Source organism: Podarcis bocagei (assembly GCF_964188305.1).
Source record: "Podarcis bocagei genome assembly, chromosome: 9".
Classification (NCBI taxonomy): Eukaryota; Metazoa; Chordata; class Lepidosauria; order Squamata; family Lacertidae; genus Podarcis; species Podarcis bocagei.
The window spans coordinates 51220147-51233746 of record NC_138134.1 but is presented as its reverse complement, the minus strand read 5'-3'; the positions used below and the strand labels follow the sequence as shown (position 1 = coordinate 51233746).

The 13600-nt window shown below is 39.2% G+C and overlaps 1 protein-coding gene across 1 annotated transcript in view; it reads right to left on the bottom strand.

Moving 5' to 3' along the window:
- Positions 1-13600, bottom strand: part of TNIP3 (TNFAIP3 interacting protein 3) — a 64788-nt gene that overhangs the window by 39318 nt on the left and 11870 nt on the right. The window contains exons 2-4 of the mRNA XM_081208153.1: positions 10291-10393; positions 1220-1297; positions 676-750 (exon numbers count right to left, since the gene is read on the bottom strand). Coding sequence (XP_081064279.1) covers positions 676-750; positions 1220-1297; positions 10291-10393 — 256 coding nt within the window. The remainder of the gene's footprint in view (positions 1-675; positions 751-1219; positions 1298-10290; positions 10394-13600) is intronic.

The window sequence follows — 13600 nt, the reverse complement described above, 5'->3', positions numbered from 1 at the left end:
CTTTATATCATGTAAGCATTCCAGACAGGATAGCCCCTTACAACACACTACCAAGAAAAAGGGCAAAAGAGGTCACAGATTTGCATAATATTTGCATATACTAATTTATATGTATACATGAAAATTTAGAGGGAAAATATCAATAGACATACATTACAATACATCATAGTGGGGAGACCTAGTGAACTGTGTGCCTGCTCATTCTGCCTTTTAGGTGATGTCAATAGGTAACTTCAAGGCACAATTTCCTTCTTAAGTCTCTATGTTTAAACCAGACTTGGACCACACAATACTTCAAATAGATGGCTACTTCAAACAGACAACTGTACAGGTGGATATATGCCACCTTGATTCCAAAATCTTTTTTGTCAACATGTGAGGCCAAACCTATTGGTCATAATGTGTAAGGAAAGTCCAGCTGAGCTCAAAGCTGCTTCAAAGACCAGGTTTTATTATGGCATCTATATCTGATACATTTTACATGTACATATAAACATGAACCATAATTATGCACACAATTTTCAACCACATGCATGATGCAATTCATGCATAGGAGAAGCAAGATTAGCCACGGTTTCCTCCAGAAAGATTAATGAATAAATTTACAACCCAAAACTCCAAGTGAACAACCCATTGCAGTGCATCAGCTTGTCCAAAAAAATGCTTAAAAATTACCTCTTGCCTCTGTTTTTCCAATGATATAATCTGTTGTTCCAGTACACCTATTGGCATCTTCTTTGTCAATATATCCTATGAAAAGAAAAGAAAACATATGTATATTGGGTACTGTTTCAGTGTATATTAGGAGCCCCCTGAAAAATATGACTTAAGCAACTATATGTTTCCAGAGTTCACAGCAATAATAGATTTATAATATTATATACTTTTTGTATCTTACATTAACAAAGAACAATCTTTGAAAAAAGAAAAAGAAAAAGAAAAAGACTTTGATTTCATTGTCAATAGTTAATTATTATTTTTAATCTTATTGTAGCAGGAGCTTGTGCATCTTTTCATAGCAGGAAGATGAAAAAGTTCTACATACATGACAAAGAAGCAGAGAAATCGGGGTGCCTTTAAGACAGTACCCTAGGCAACCTCTAGGTTAGAGTACTGCAACAATTACAGCCCAATACAAGATACAGTATTACTGGTCCTAGCACAAAATGAAAAGTCCAATTGCCGCAGACACATATGTCCAGCCAGTGCACTCCTTTACCTCTGGCAGGCTGCCTGAAGTTCTCTTCTCATCCTCCATGCCCACCTGCATCTGTCGGGTGTTGTGTTCACTAAAGGCCTTTAAAGCAGATGAAGGAAAACAAGTCACATACGTGGTGTGGGAGAATTCATTCAAGACAAGAAGAAGGCCACTAAGACTTCACAAAAGCATCACAGAAAATGCATCCATGTCTTTCTCTCTGTGTGTGGAATACAGCAAGTGATGGAACTTGTATTTGAATCCTTCGCAGACTAGGGGGCTTCCCAAAATGTCTCAAGTTATGTAGCTTATGATTCAGGTGAAAAGATAGCCGGCTGTTTCTTCTGGTATGTAAACTGCAGCTTCCTTGTTGTCACCCAGCTGTTCTCTGGGAGGGGAAGCTGTACAGACAAGAAAAGGGGAGTAAACTGACTAGGTCACACACCCCTCCCTCCTGCCACTGATAAGCATTTCCTCTTGGATCTCCCCCCCCCCCCCCAGTGTCCTTGCACGTTCAGAGAACTTTTCAGATGGGATGTTAAGACATACTGTATATTTGCCCATGACAGGGAAAAAAGTGAGTCATGGTTTATGTAAAATATGAGCAATGCTTCCAAAAACAATCGGGAAGGAAATGTCCGACATAACGAACAGTATGTACCATGTAGCACAAAATCTATACAAACTGGGTGTGCATATTTTTTTTGCCCCAGTTAAACATGCATAAACATATTCTGCCTCTTCAAACATTTGCTGGCTAGTAATAAAGTAGTGAGTTCACAAGGAAATAAATCAAGGTGTGTGTTCCTATTAAGACTGAATATCACAGAATTCTGATTTTCTCATTACACTAGTAGCAAGTGGTTGGCAATAATTTCAAGTCACATATAATTGTTAAAGTAATTAGAAAGCTCTGGGTTTTAGTATAGTTGGTTTTTACATTCCTGTTGTTGTCGTTGCATAAAGGGTGGGAATCAGAGGATTCAAATGAAGTATAAAGCCTTAAATCTACAGGGGTGGGGTAGGGAAATTATGATTGGTAGGTTCAGGGTGTGATGTCAGAGTTGGCCCATGGCAGGGAAAAGAGATAAGGATCAGACCCCCTGGGCCAAAATTGTTTCCTACCAGACACAAACAACTGAAGGTATTTTCAACAAGTTTTTCCACCAGGGTGAAAAGGTCTTTGTCCTAGGCGTTCATTTTCTTTCTTTTTTAAAAAATGCCTTTAGTTTTCTTTCTATTTATATACTTTCAATATAGCTGTTTTTTATGGCATATCTGTAAATCACCTGGGGCACAGGTAAAAGGTGATTCATAAATAAATTAATGATAACAACATCAAAAACTTGGTGGAGGGCAAAAATGATGTATCAAAAATGAATGGAGCTTGAAAATATATGAGTTTGGTATTGGATATTGATAATTTTTCAAAAGGCCTGTTCTCAATTCATTTCACTTATTATCATGCATTATTTTTAAGCACCAACATATAATATATTAAAATGTAAACCATGCTTTGAGAAATACCACACCTTTATAGGCAACCTGACCACTCATTTGGTTACTGTATTGATGAAATAATGGACTTTTCTGCATCTGAATCCCAGACATCTGCATGACAACTTAATGATTAAACAGTGATTTTACTTTAGAAACTAATGTTTAAGTCAAAACTTCCTATAAACAAGTAAGTGCAGTTCAAATCAGAGCAACATTAAACCTTTAAATATTCAAGAATGAATTTCCCCATTTTGGTTGGCCCACATTCAGTCCTATACATTTTGGCTATTACTCGGTACACACACCCTTCACTTTTAGTATCCTTGTCTGGCTCAGTTTACCTCAGTTACCTCACAGTCAAATTCTACATTTTCAAATCATTGTATGTTCCTTCTTCATGGCAGCCTTCGATACGACCTGAAACCTATATAGCACCTAACTCAGGCTGTTTACATACTATACCTTTAAAGCACATTTGAATCACCTTTTTCCCCTCACAGAATTCTGGGCACTGTAGTTTATAAAGGGTTGCTGTGAATTATAACTCTGTGGGGGGTAAACAACAGTGCCCAGAATTCTTTGGGGGAAAGAATGTGCACATTAAAGGTACAGTGTATGCACAACCTAACCCTCACCAGAGTTTCTGCTACGTCGTCACACACTCCATCCTTAGACTATGTTTAAATGCAGACTCCATGTCTTCACCACTCACCAGCATATTTCCTCCTCTTCCTCTCCCAGTTGCCATCCTTCCTCCTTTTTACCATATAGCTTGATAAAGGGCTATGGAGAATTTGAATGTTTGCACATTGTTTTGTGACATTTTGGTTCACCTAATAAAGTGTTGCCCTGATATAGATTTTGAATTGAAAGTCAGTTTTGGTTTCTCCCTGCTGTTACCTAGGTAGGTTTAACAGACAGGAAACTGAAAAGGTAGAATACAGATAAAGAAAGCTGTGGTAATACTTTGACTTCTATGGTATAACGTGAACAGAAACCTCCTTCGTGGGCGTGTTATATTGCGAAGTATATATAGTTCTTCACACATTTAAAATTGCACATCGCTGAAGGTGGGTGGGTTGTCAAAAGTGTGAATTGAGTAACAAGCATTGTGGACTGTACATAAATTCATTCATCCATTCAAAACTTTTACACCCAATGCTTCAACACAAAGTTTGCCCAGGAAAAGTATGTGCTGGATTTTAGGTCTTTTCTTATCATCTCTGCATAAGTAAGTATCTGAGGAATCCCCATCAAATCTACATTTATCTCCCTCTAAACCAAAATAATGAAACAAAGCTGTGAAACATGGCCCATTCATCATTGCCTTCCATGTTAGTTAGCATAACTAAAAGAATTACAAAACAGATGTGATTTAGTCGGTATGTGCAATGTAAGATTGCAAAGTATGTCAAGAATGAGAGGTAGAGGAAAGAAAGGAAAAAGCATGTTCATGCTATCCAGACAATGCATGACAGGAAATTCCACCTTAGGAAACAAAGCAGGAAGACTGGACGTATAAGGTAAAAATATGTAAATGTTTGCAATGAAGTGCAGTGACACTCTTTACTCAGAAAGGAGGAGTGGCATGGAATGCACTGGAACAGCAAGAACATATCAAATTAAAGTGCAAACGAATGCTCAAAGTGTTTCTTCAACTTTACAGTATTTGCATAAACTGTCAGAAGCGGTTTCGTCATGCTGACCACATGACCCAGAAAGCTGCTTGTGGACAAACGCCGGCTCGCTTGGCCTGAAGCGAGAGGAGCACCATACCCCATAGTTGCCTTTCACTGGACTTAACCATCCAGGGGTCATTTACCTTTATCTTTTATCTTAGTATTTATTTAATACTTTTCCTGAATTCTCAAAGTATTTCCACATCTATTATCTCTTTAATGTTTACCATGACCCCATAATGTAGGTCTAACATTATTTCCTCCATCTTAATTTGCAGACGCAGGATATCTCAGAATATTTGCCATTGTTTTCCTGCAGCAGCAGCAGCATTTATAATATTGGAGTGACCAAAAATGTATTATTCAACCTACCCTAGCATTTTGTAGGAAGTTGCACTGAAAATAGAAGATATGAGGAAGGTGCCCCTCTGGTCTGCTCAGCTCTGGCCTGGACTGGTGTTACACAGAGTACCCAGGTACAGAAGAACTATGATCTAATACATCCAGGTCTGGTCCACCCAGTTCCCCCAACCAGGTCTCAGTTATACAGACCAGCATGCATGGAGCAACATGCCCTTATTATGTACCAACCTAGAATTCAATAACAACAACACCAGGCCACTGGGCACAATGGATGAACCTCCAGTGATACCAGAAGTGGGAAGAAAATCAAATGTGGATATTGGTGAAAATAAAATAAAAAATGCATTATATTAGGGGAAACTGCCTTGCAAAAAAATGTGCACCTTGGGCAATGTGTAACAAAAATTTCACACAAAAATACTGAGAAATTTTCATGAGATTTGTTTTGAAAGAAATTTCCAAAGTAGAAATGTGGAAAACTGAACTTAAGACTGGGGAAATTAAAAATAGAGAGAAACAAAATTGACAGATTTACCCATCCCTAGTTGTAGCGATATCCTTCCTTTTTAAAAAAATCTGAAGAATGTTTTTTTTTATTTGAGCCAGAATAGTTTCCGCTCTGTTAAGAAACATATGTAACAACTATATCCACTGCTGCACATCACGCAAATAACCTTTTTACATTTTATTTTTGGCTCTTTCTAGGAGTACACAAGGATGTGGAATGGCTACTCACGCAGTGCTCAATATAGTTGAAAACCTTCATAAATCTTCTTCTGGCAGTTTTCAGATCATTGACCTAGGAGGACATTTCCACCCTCTCTGACCAAATTCATATGAAACACAACCAGCCACATCAAAGTATTCAGAGAACTCATTTTATAATTTATGTTCCCTTTTAAGATTCCTTCCTAAAGTACAGACACTATGTTCCAAGCAAAACCCATGATCTTCAGACACTTTTCATATGGGCGCCCAAGTTCTTCTCTGTCTCCTTTCATCTCTGCAAGCTGGGCTCTGCCTTTCATTATCATTTTTGCATTGCATCCCTTCCATTTCCAGGATTTCTCAAGTCTTTCTCTTCCTTGGGCTGTATTCCTTTCTGGTGAAGAATCTGCATTTTTATAGCTGACTTTTGCATACCCTTGTCCTAAGGCAGTACTGAACTGAAATATGTTGATCATTTGAAGCAAAGTGAGAGGGTGATTTCCCCCTCCCCCCACTAGCTTGGAAGAGAGATGGCCATCTAGTGGCTCACAAATGACATTTAAGTTCCCCAAAGGAAACCCAACAAGCTTAAAACAGCACACTACCATGTCCCCTGTCTCACCGTTACCTGCTCAGCTTCAGATTCAGTGACCAGCTTCTAAGGCTCTTTCTGAACATGGTTTCAACAGTTATGTTGGTGTTAACTTTAGCCATCATATTTCTAGGCATCTTAAGACGCTGGCGCATGGTGCCAAAAAGGCGCATTTGTGGAACTGTTTAGAATCAAACCAGTAATTCATCCTAGCCAGCGTCGCCTCTCAACTGTCAGTATTTTGTGGGCAGGATGCAATCACCCACCAAAAAATGTGTGTGCAATTCAAGTGGATGAAGGTTGACCAGTGCAACGTAGCTGCTGTTTTAAAAATTGCATTTTTTGTAGTTAGGGAAAGGGGAAATGCATTTAAAAGAGTAGGATAAATGAGTGACTGATGGGAAGACATATAACATATGCACAAGTGAGTCAGGATGAAGGTTCAGTAAAGGGTGGGCATTGAATAATCCCCATGTACGATGTGTGCAAGCAAATCAAGATGAATCAAGGTCATCTGGAGGAGCCCCAGGATTCCAGAATATTCTCATTGAAAGCTGGTCTGCCCATATCTTCTACTGGACTAAGAGGATACAAGAAACTCTTGGAAAAGGAATTATGTTTTTGGCCTGCTTTGGATGCAACCATATCCTTATGGATGTGGGGAGGTGTATCAGCCTGTACAGCCAGTGTGGTGTAGTGGTTAAGAGTGGTGGACTCGTAATCTGGTGAATTGGGTTTGCATCTCCGCTCCTCCACATGCAGCTGCTGGGTGACCTTGGGCCAGTCACACTTCTCTGAAGTCTCTCAGCCCCACTCATCTCACAGAGTGTTTGTTGTGGGGGAGGAAGGGAAAGGAGAATGTTAGCCGCTTTGAGACTCCTTGGGGTAGTGATAAAGTGGGATATCAAATCCAAGCTCTTCTACATTGTTATCTTCTAAAGTTTCAAGATTTATCATCTAATGTTTCTAACATTCCATGCACACAGACAAATAAGATACCTGAAAAGCCTTAACAGCATATGTCAGGAATCAAACATCATATGAGAACAAATGTGCTTTTCTATTAGAGGAGCTTTCCAATAGAGTTTGCTTGTGTATGTCTTGGAGGGAAACAAAGCTGACAGCATTTATCTTGTTCTCATAAGGATTGATAGCTGAATCTTCTCTTCAAGTTATACAGTGGGCTTAATTTAAGGATAATTAAGATCACTACACCCCAAGAAAGGACTAGGATATCGCAACACACTGTAATGAAAAACCATTACAGATGCAATTACTGGTGCATGAAGCAGATGTTCACAGTCTCATTAGCTTCTCACAGCAGATCACAGTCATGTGGTACCTTTTAAGCCTAGTTTTATTTTCCCTGTGAAGATCTCCTGGTTTGTATAAAAAAGGGGGAAGGAAGCAGAGGGAATTTGTTTACACATAAGTCCTGAAAACAGCTTTGAAAGAGCCTTTGGGTTACAAGATGTCAGTTTATGGGATGTCATCTGAATTCTCTGCTTCAGAAATTGTAAACATTATAGAAAGGCATGCAGACCCACTGTGCTCCCAAATGGGTTTGCGAAAAAGGGCCTCAGATGAAAATCAAGAAGACTCAGATAAACACTCCAGGATCCCACCCTCAAAAACATGCATCAAATCGTGTGATTCACCTGCCTTCTGAGGGAAATTGAAGGCAGCCAGGTATTTTTGTTCAGGCAGAAGGCAGTACAGGTTTGGTTTGGTTTGGTTTGGTTTGGTTCCCCCACCCCCAAAAAATATAATATGCTGTTAACTTCTTTTGAAGCAGATAGGAAGTGTGTTGCTATATAAAATTTGATCTAAGTGAACTTCAAGCACACAGGGCATAGCACATAACTTTTGCAATCTATTAAACACTTTCCCCCATATATATTTTTACTGGATTATATTCTTCCCCTCCCCACCTATTTTGCATTTCAGTTTATACGAGTTATAAATAAACTGGCCTCTGTTTAACTTCACATTTCTTCACTCTAATCTCTTCTGCTTTTTTAATATCTGAGGACTGAATGTGCAATTTTCAGTTCTTTCTGAGTTTAAAGTGATGCCTGAGGATGTTCAGCATATAACTGGCCCAATTTATATATCCTAGATTAATATGCAATCTGGAGCACAGCTCTCCTTCATTTGTCATACTAGTACTTCCTGAATACTGTGTCACAATAAAACCATTTTTAAACATGTGCACTGTATTTAAAAAATACATATTTTTGGTTTAGATGGATGCAAAAATTCATAATATAGGCTAAAATATGTATTTAGGTTAAAACATTTTGGATTAGACCATTGGCCTGATCCAGCAAGTCTTCTTCTGTTCTTATGTAAAAGCTTGTCTCCTTGTTTACTTTATGTGTATATGTTTTTGCCTCAAACATAAGCATTGTTTCTTTTTAGAGTGAAGTACATTAAAATTTGCCTTTAATTAAAAAAGAACACTTAAAATAAACAGAAGATAGTAACAACAACCACTTTGTACCACCAGAGGGATAAGAAGCGACCCAGCTGCATCAATAGCAGACAGGGGTAAATAGATACAGAAGGGAATCAAGGAACAATTATTCATTTCTTTATCTAAATATTTATGTCCCACATTTCAACCTCCAAGGTGGGTCATGACATCAATTCATAGAAATGAAGCAAGCAAGCAAACAAACAAACAAACAAACAAAGCTAAATTTCTCCTCTCCAAGCCAAAGAAATGGGGGTGAGGGTGGAGAAATAAACTAAACCAAAGCTGTGGCAGTACAAAAAGGGACGAGCATTTATCTAATCCATTTTTATCCCAAACTTCAGGACACTTTGCCCTTCACAACAACCCTATAAAATTGAGCTGAGAGATAAAGGCTGGCTTAGGTTTGTTCACTTAGCAAGCTTCATGGTTGAGTGGAGATTTGAACCCAGGGCTCCCTGATCCTAGGGCTCTCTCAAATGACCTCTTTATTACACTTTCGTCCTGATTTGCTTCCACTAAGTTTGAGTGGCATACAAATGACTGCTCTCTGGGCAAAATAGCTGCTGTTTCCCTTCTCTTCTACAATTCCATTTAAAAAGAGTTACCTGAGAACCACTGAGAAGAGACATGAGAAAAGTAACATTGTGAAATGTTCAAGTATGTAACAGCATTTTAGTAATTTTGTTGCCTTGAAGATCTTTAGGGGAAAGTGCCATGTTTTTTTAAAAAAATACTTTCTACGTACTAGCAATATGTTGCTTCTTATTCAAAATATCATACATGCTCCATGTACAGTGGTACCTCGGGTTAAGTACTTAATTCGTTCCGGAGGTCCATTCTTAACCTGAAACTGTACTTAACCTGAAGCACCACTTTAGCTAATGGGGCCTCCCGTGGCTGCTGCCGCGCCGCCGGAGCACGATTTCTGTTCTCATCCTAAAGCAAAGTTCTTAACCTGAAGCAATATTTCTGGGTTAGTGGAGTCTGTAACCTGAAGCGTATGTAACCTGAGGTACCACTGTATTGGTTTTTCAAGTTTCTGGAACCACTGGGCTCTTTTTCTTCTGGGTGAGAGGTAGGAATACATGTGGTGTTGTTTATGTGTCTAAGACAGAGATGGGGAACCCATGGACCTTCAGATGTTGCTGGATTACATCTCCCAAACCCTGTATCATTCACCAAGCTGGCTGGGGCTGATGAAAATCAGGGTACAACATCTGGAGGGCGACAATCTCCCCACCCCTGATCCATGGGATAAGGTCATACTTTTGCAGTGATGAGACCAATAACTGCATCACCTATTCAGCCAGAGTGCCAAGATGAATAACCTTTATTCCAAGAAGAACGCCAAGCCACACCTGAGACCTCCCTTCCTGTCTGCCACAGGAGGGAGAGAAATTGTGCAGGTGCCACATACCTCAAAAACAGAGAACAGAACAAGATGACCCAGCATTGCCACCATTCCTAAAAATATGAAATACCAGTGGGATAACAATCTTGCCATCAGTGACACAGCTTTGTTAATTTTGAATCTCTGGTTTTTATCATAGGCAAATGAGTAGCATAAAACTGATGTATCACTGCCCCACGTGAACACTTTCATACAAGTGTTTCCCCTAAAATCAGGAAGCAACTACAGAGGGGAGATATAATGAAGTGTTTGTTCCCATCATATAAGCAATAAAGGAAGTTGTATACAACGGCACAGTACAAGTCGTGATGATTAAAAGCAGCCTGTCAAGAATGACAAAGTGGAAAGAAAGTTGCTTACGTTCAGGGGATGTGAGCTGCTCTCCAGCTTCTTACAGGACTCCCAAGCACCACTCTTCCCTATCAGAATCCTTATTTCATCATCAAGCTCTGTGCTGTCGCATCTAGTTAAGGAAGAGGAAAAAACACTTTATCTTCTAAAACTGACATATATGTATCAAGTATAGAAATGCTACTCTTTACTAATAATCCATGATATTTTCAATCATCAGTGCTATTTGCTAAATCTTATTTTTGGATTTTCATCCAGCTCCAAAAAGCTAATCTGCTAGGTAAAAGAAGAGCAACTCTGAAAAGCTCACCCGTTAATTAAAAGATGACCTTTTCTAGGAGAAATATGTAAATTAGGGTGTATAAAAAGAGAACAAGGGGGAGGAAAGACTAAAAGCTCCTTCCTGGCCTTATTACTAAGGCCAGGAATATCATGAATGCTTTTGTTTTTAAAATGCATATAAACTATTACTAAACTGAATTAAAATGTTTATTAAAATATTCACTAAAAAGGAATAAACATATATAAGTATTGTAAGTTTTCTGTTTTGGTGTATTTTATTTTTCTGTTAAAATTTTGGCAAATATACCCACAGGTATATATAAACACACTTGGATAAGAACTGCTTTCCAGCTTCTGTAAGTGCAGACTGATTTGCTATAAAATTGTTTTGAAAGAGATGGCTATGGAAGCAGCTGGTGTTGCTGGCTCTTGAAATTATTAACAAAATATCTGGAACCTGGGATACAATCCACGACGGGACCAGCAATGGAGCAAGGAGTAAAACCAAAGTTTCAATCCGTTTTATGAGATGGAAGTCTAGGGGCAGAAACCAGCCCCAAAGTTGTCTGTTCACCTCTGTTTGAGAGAAAAGAAACCAGGCTTTTAAAATCTTCCCCACCTTAATTGGAAACCCTAGGAAGAACTAAAGCACAGCGAGGAGATGTGTGGAGGCTGTTGGTGTGAAGTTGCTTCTTCTAAATGTGTGCTCCTAAATTATCCCCTGAACAATCAATGTGCTAATTATTTTCAGGGGATATCACTGAAGTTTTTAATCAAAGTAGTTCAGAGTACAAATTTACCCAGCTCATACGGGTAAATATTAAGAGGGCAGTGCATTTTATGCATGTATTATTAAGTGAAATATTAGATTGTGCTCAACTGACAATTATTTCAGTGGTATGACCAGTAAAACTACATTCTGGCGTGTAACAAGTACCAGAGTCTAAAAAGCTGGATGTGGCTTCAGAGGAAAAGCAAGGCAATCTGCAGAATGTGGCTACAGGAGGAAAAGGGGGAAACCAATCCAATCCCTTCCCATCACCTGGGGCTGATTCATGCCTGAAAGGTTGAGGAAGGTGACAAAATAAAATTCAGATTAGAGAAAAAGATTTGAACCTGGGTTTCTGAAGCCAACGCTCTCTGCAATGTATTGCAATTCACTGGCAGTGCACTGTGAATACCTCTCTGTCATGAAAGTTACAGCTCAGTCACACACAGAGAGATGTGGCACTCATCTACCGTTTTAACGTAACTTGACTTGACTAATAAAATTGCATGCCTGGGAACACTGCAAAAATAAATTGCAAGATAAACTTCAGAAACATGTGTTTTAAGATCCCAGAGGTTATATGTTTTGTGACTCACTTTTTTATTCGTTAATTAGGATTTTTACATGACTCTCAACATGAGCCAGGAGTACAGTCATCGTCGCTACTCTCTTATCCATGTCCATCAGGAGCATGTGGTTCAACTTCGCACAGCTTGTCAGCATGCCTAATGCACAAAATGTAATTCTCCTGCACAGTATCGTGTACTGTGCTGCATTAAGTAGGCCTGATGACATTTGGAAGCAGTCAGAGGTTAAATTATGAAAGCAGTCACTCAGCTGAGATAAGACTGAACTGAACATTGTTTACATAATGAGTGAGCACAATTTGTAGACTGGCACCTTAATCATACAGATTTTTTAAAAATAAGCAATCCCTGATTATTTCCAACCTGTAGGTAGAATGGGAACACAGGAGCTTATGCAATGAAATGGCTAGGGCTGCTGGCAGGGAAGTTTTTGAGTCCTCAAATCTTGCTTCAGTAATTCTGGTGTAGAGGTTAGAGTGTTGGACTAGGGCCACGGCCAGGGCAACCCAAGTTCAAATCCTCACTCAGCCATGAAGCTTGGAAGGCGAAATTGAGCCTCTCAGATGAGCTTCCATTATGTAGTTGTTTTGAGGATAAAATGGAGGGTGAGGAATCATGCTGCCTTGAGCTCCATCGAGGAAAGGCAGGATGTAAATGTAGTAAATAAATAATTTGGTAGCCATAACCAAGCTGCTTCTAGCCTCAGTTCCTGATCTGCAATGTGGGTACAATAATACTGACCTACATGACAGGAGTGTTGTATTATTTCTGATATAATATAAATGAGGTGAAATTATTTTCACCCAGTTTGGTGTGTCCTATTTCATTTCACTTCATTTAGAATAGACAGAGTGAAATAGATGTAATAGTTCATGCCAACAGAAATTGAGTCAATATCTTTAAAAACAAGGGTGGTATGAGCATGGTCAGAGAAACCTCGAAGGTCTGAAGTTTTAACAACATAAAGGGGATCCCCACTCCCAGAGATAGAATAATAATAATAATAATAATAATAATAATAATAATAATAATAATTATTATTATTATTATTATTATTATTATTATTATTATTATTATTATTATTATTATTTGTACCCCGCCCATCTGGCTGGGTTTCCCCAGCCACTCTGGGCGGCTTCCATAGAAACCAAAAAACACTAAAATATCATACATTAAAAATTTCCCTGAACAGGGCTGCCTTAAGATGTCTTCTGAATGTCAGGTAGTTGTTTATCGTTTTGACATCTGATGGGAGGGCGTTCCACAGGGCGGGTGCCACTACCGAGAAGGCCCTCTGCCTGGTTCCCTGTAGCTTTGCTTCTCGCAATGAGGGAACTGCCAGAAGGCCCTTGGCGCTGGACCTCAGCGTCCGGGCAGAACGATGGGGGTGGAGACGCTCCTTCAGGTATACTAGCCCAATGAAAACAGAATGTTCAGGAGCCATTGAGTATCAATTGGGAAACAACCATTGTGGAATGTTGTGCCATGTGTATGTTTGAAGTGCTCGGTTTGGATTGGGGGGAATGCCTGGCTGGAATCCTAAACAGGAGTACCTACTATTCTTAGGAGTATACACAACAATATTTTGTTGCAGGCTCCACTTGTTTATTCTAGCTTTTTCTAGATTCAGTAAAAAGGTAAAGGGACCCCTGACCATTAGGTCCAGTCGTGACCAACTCTG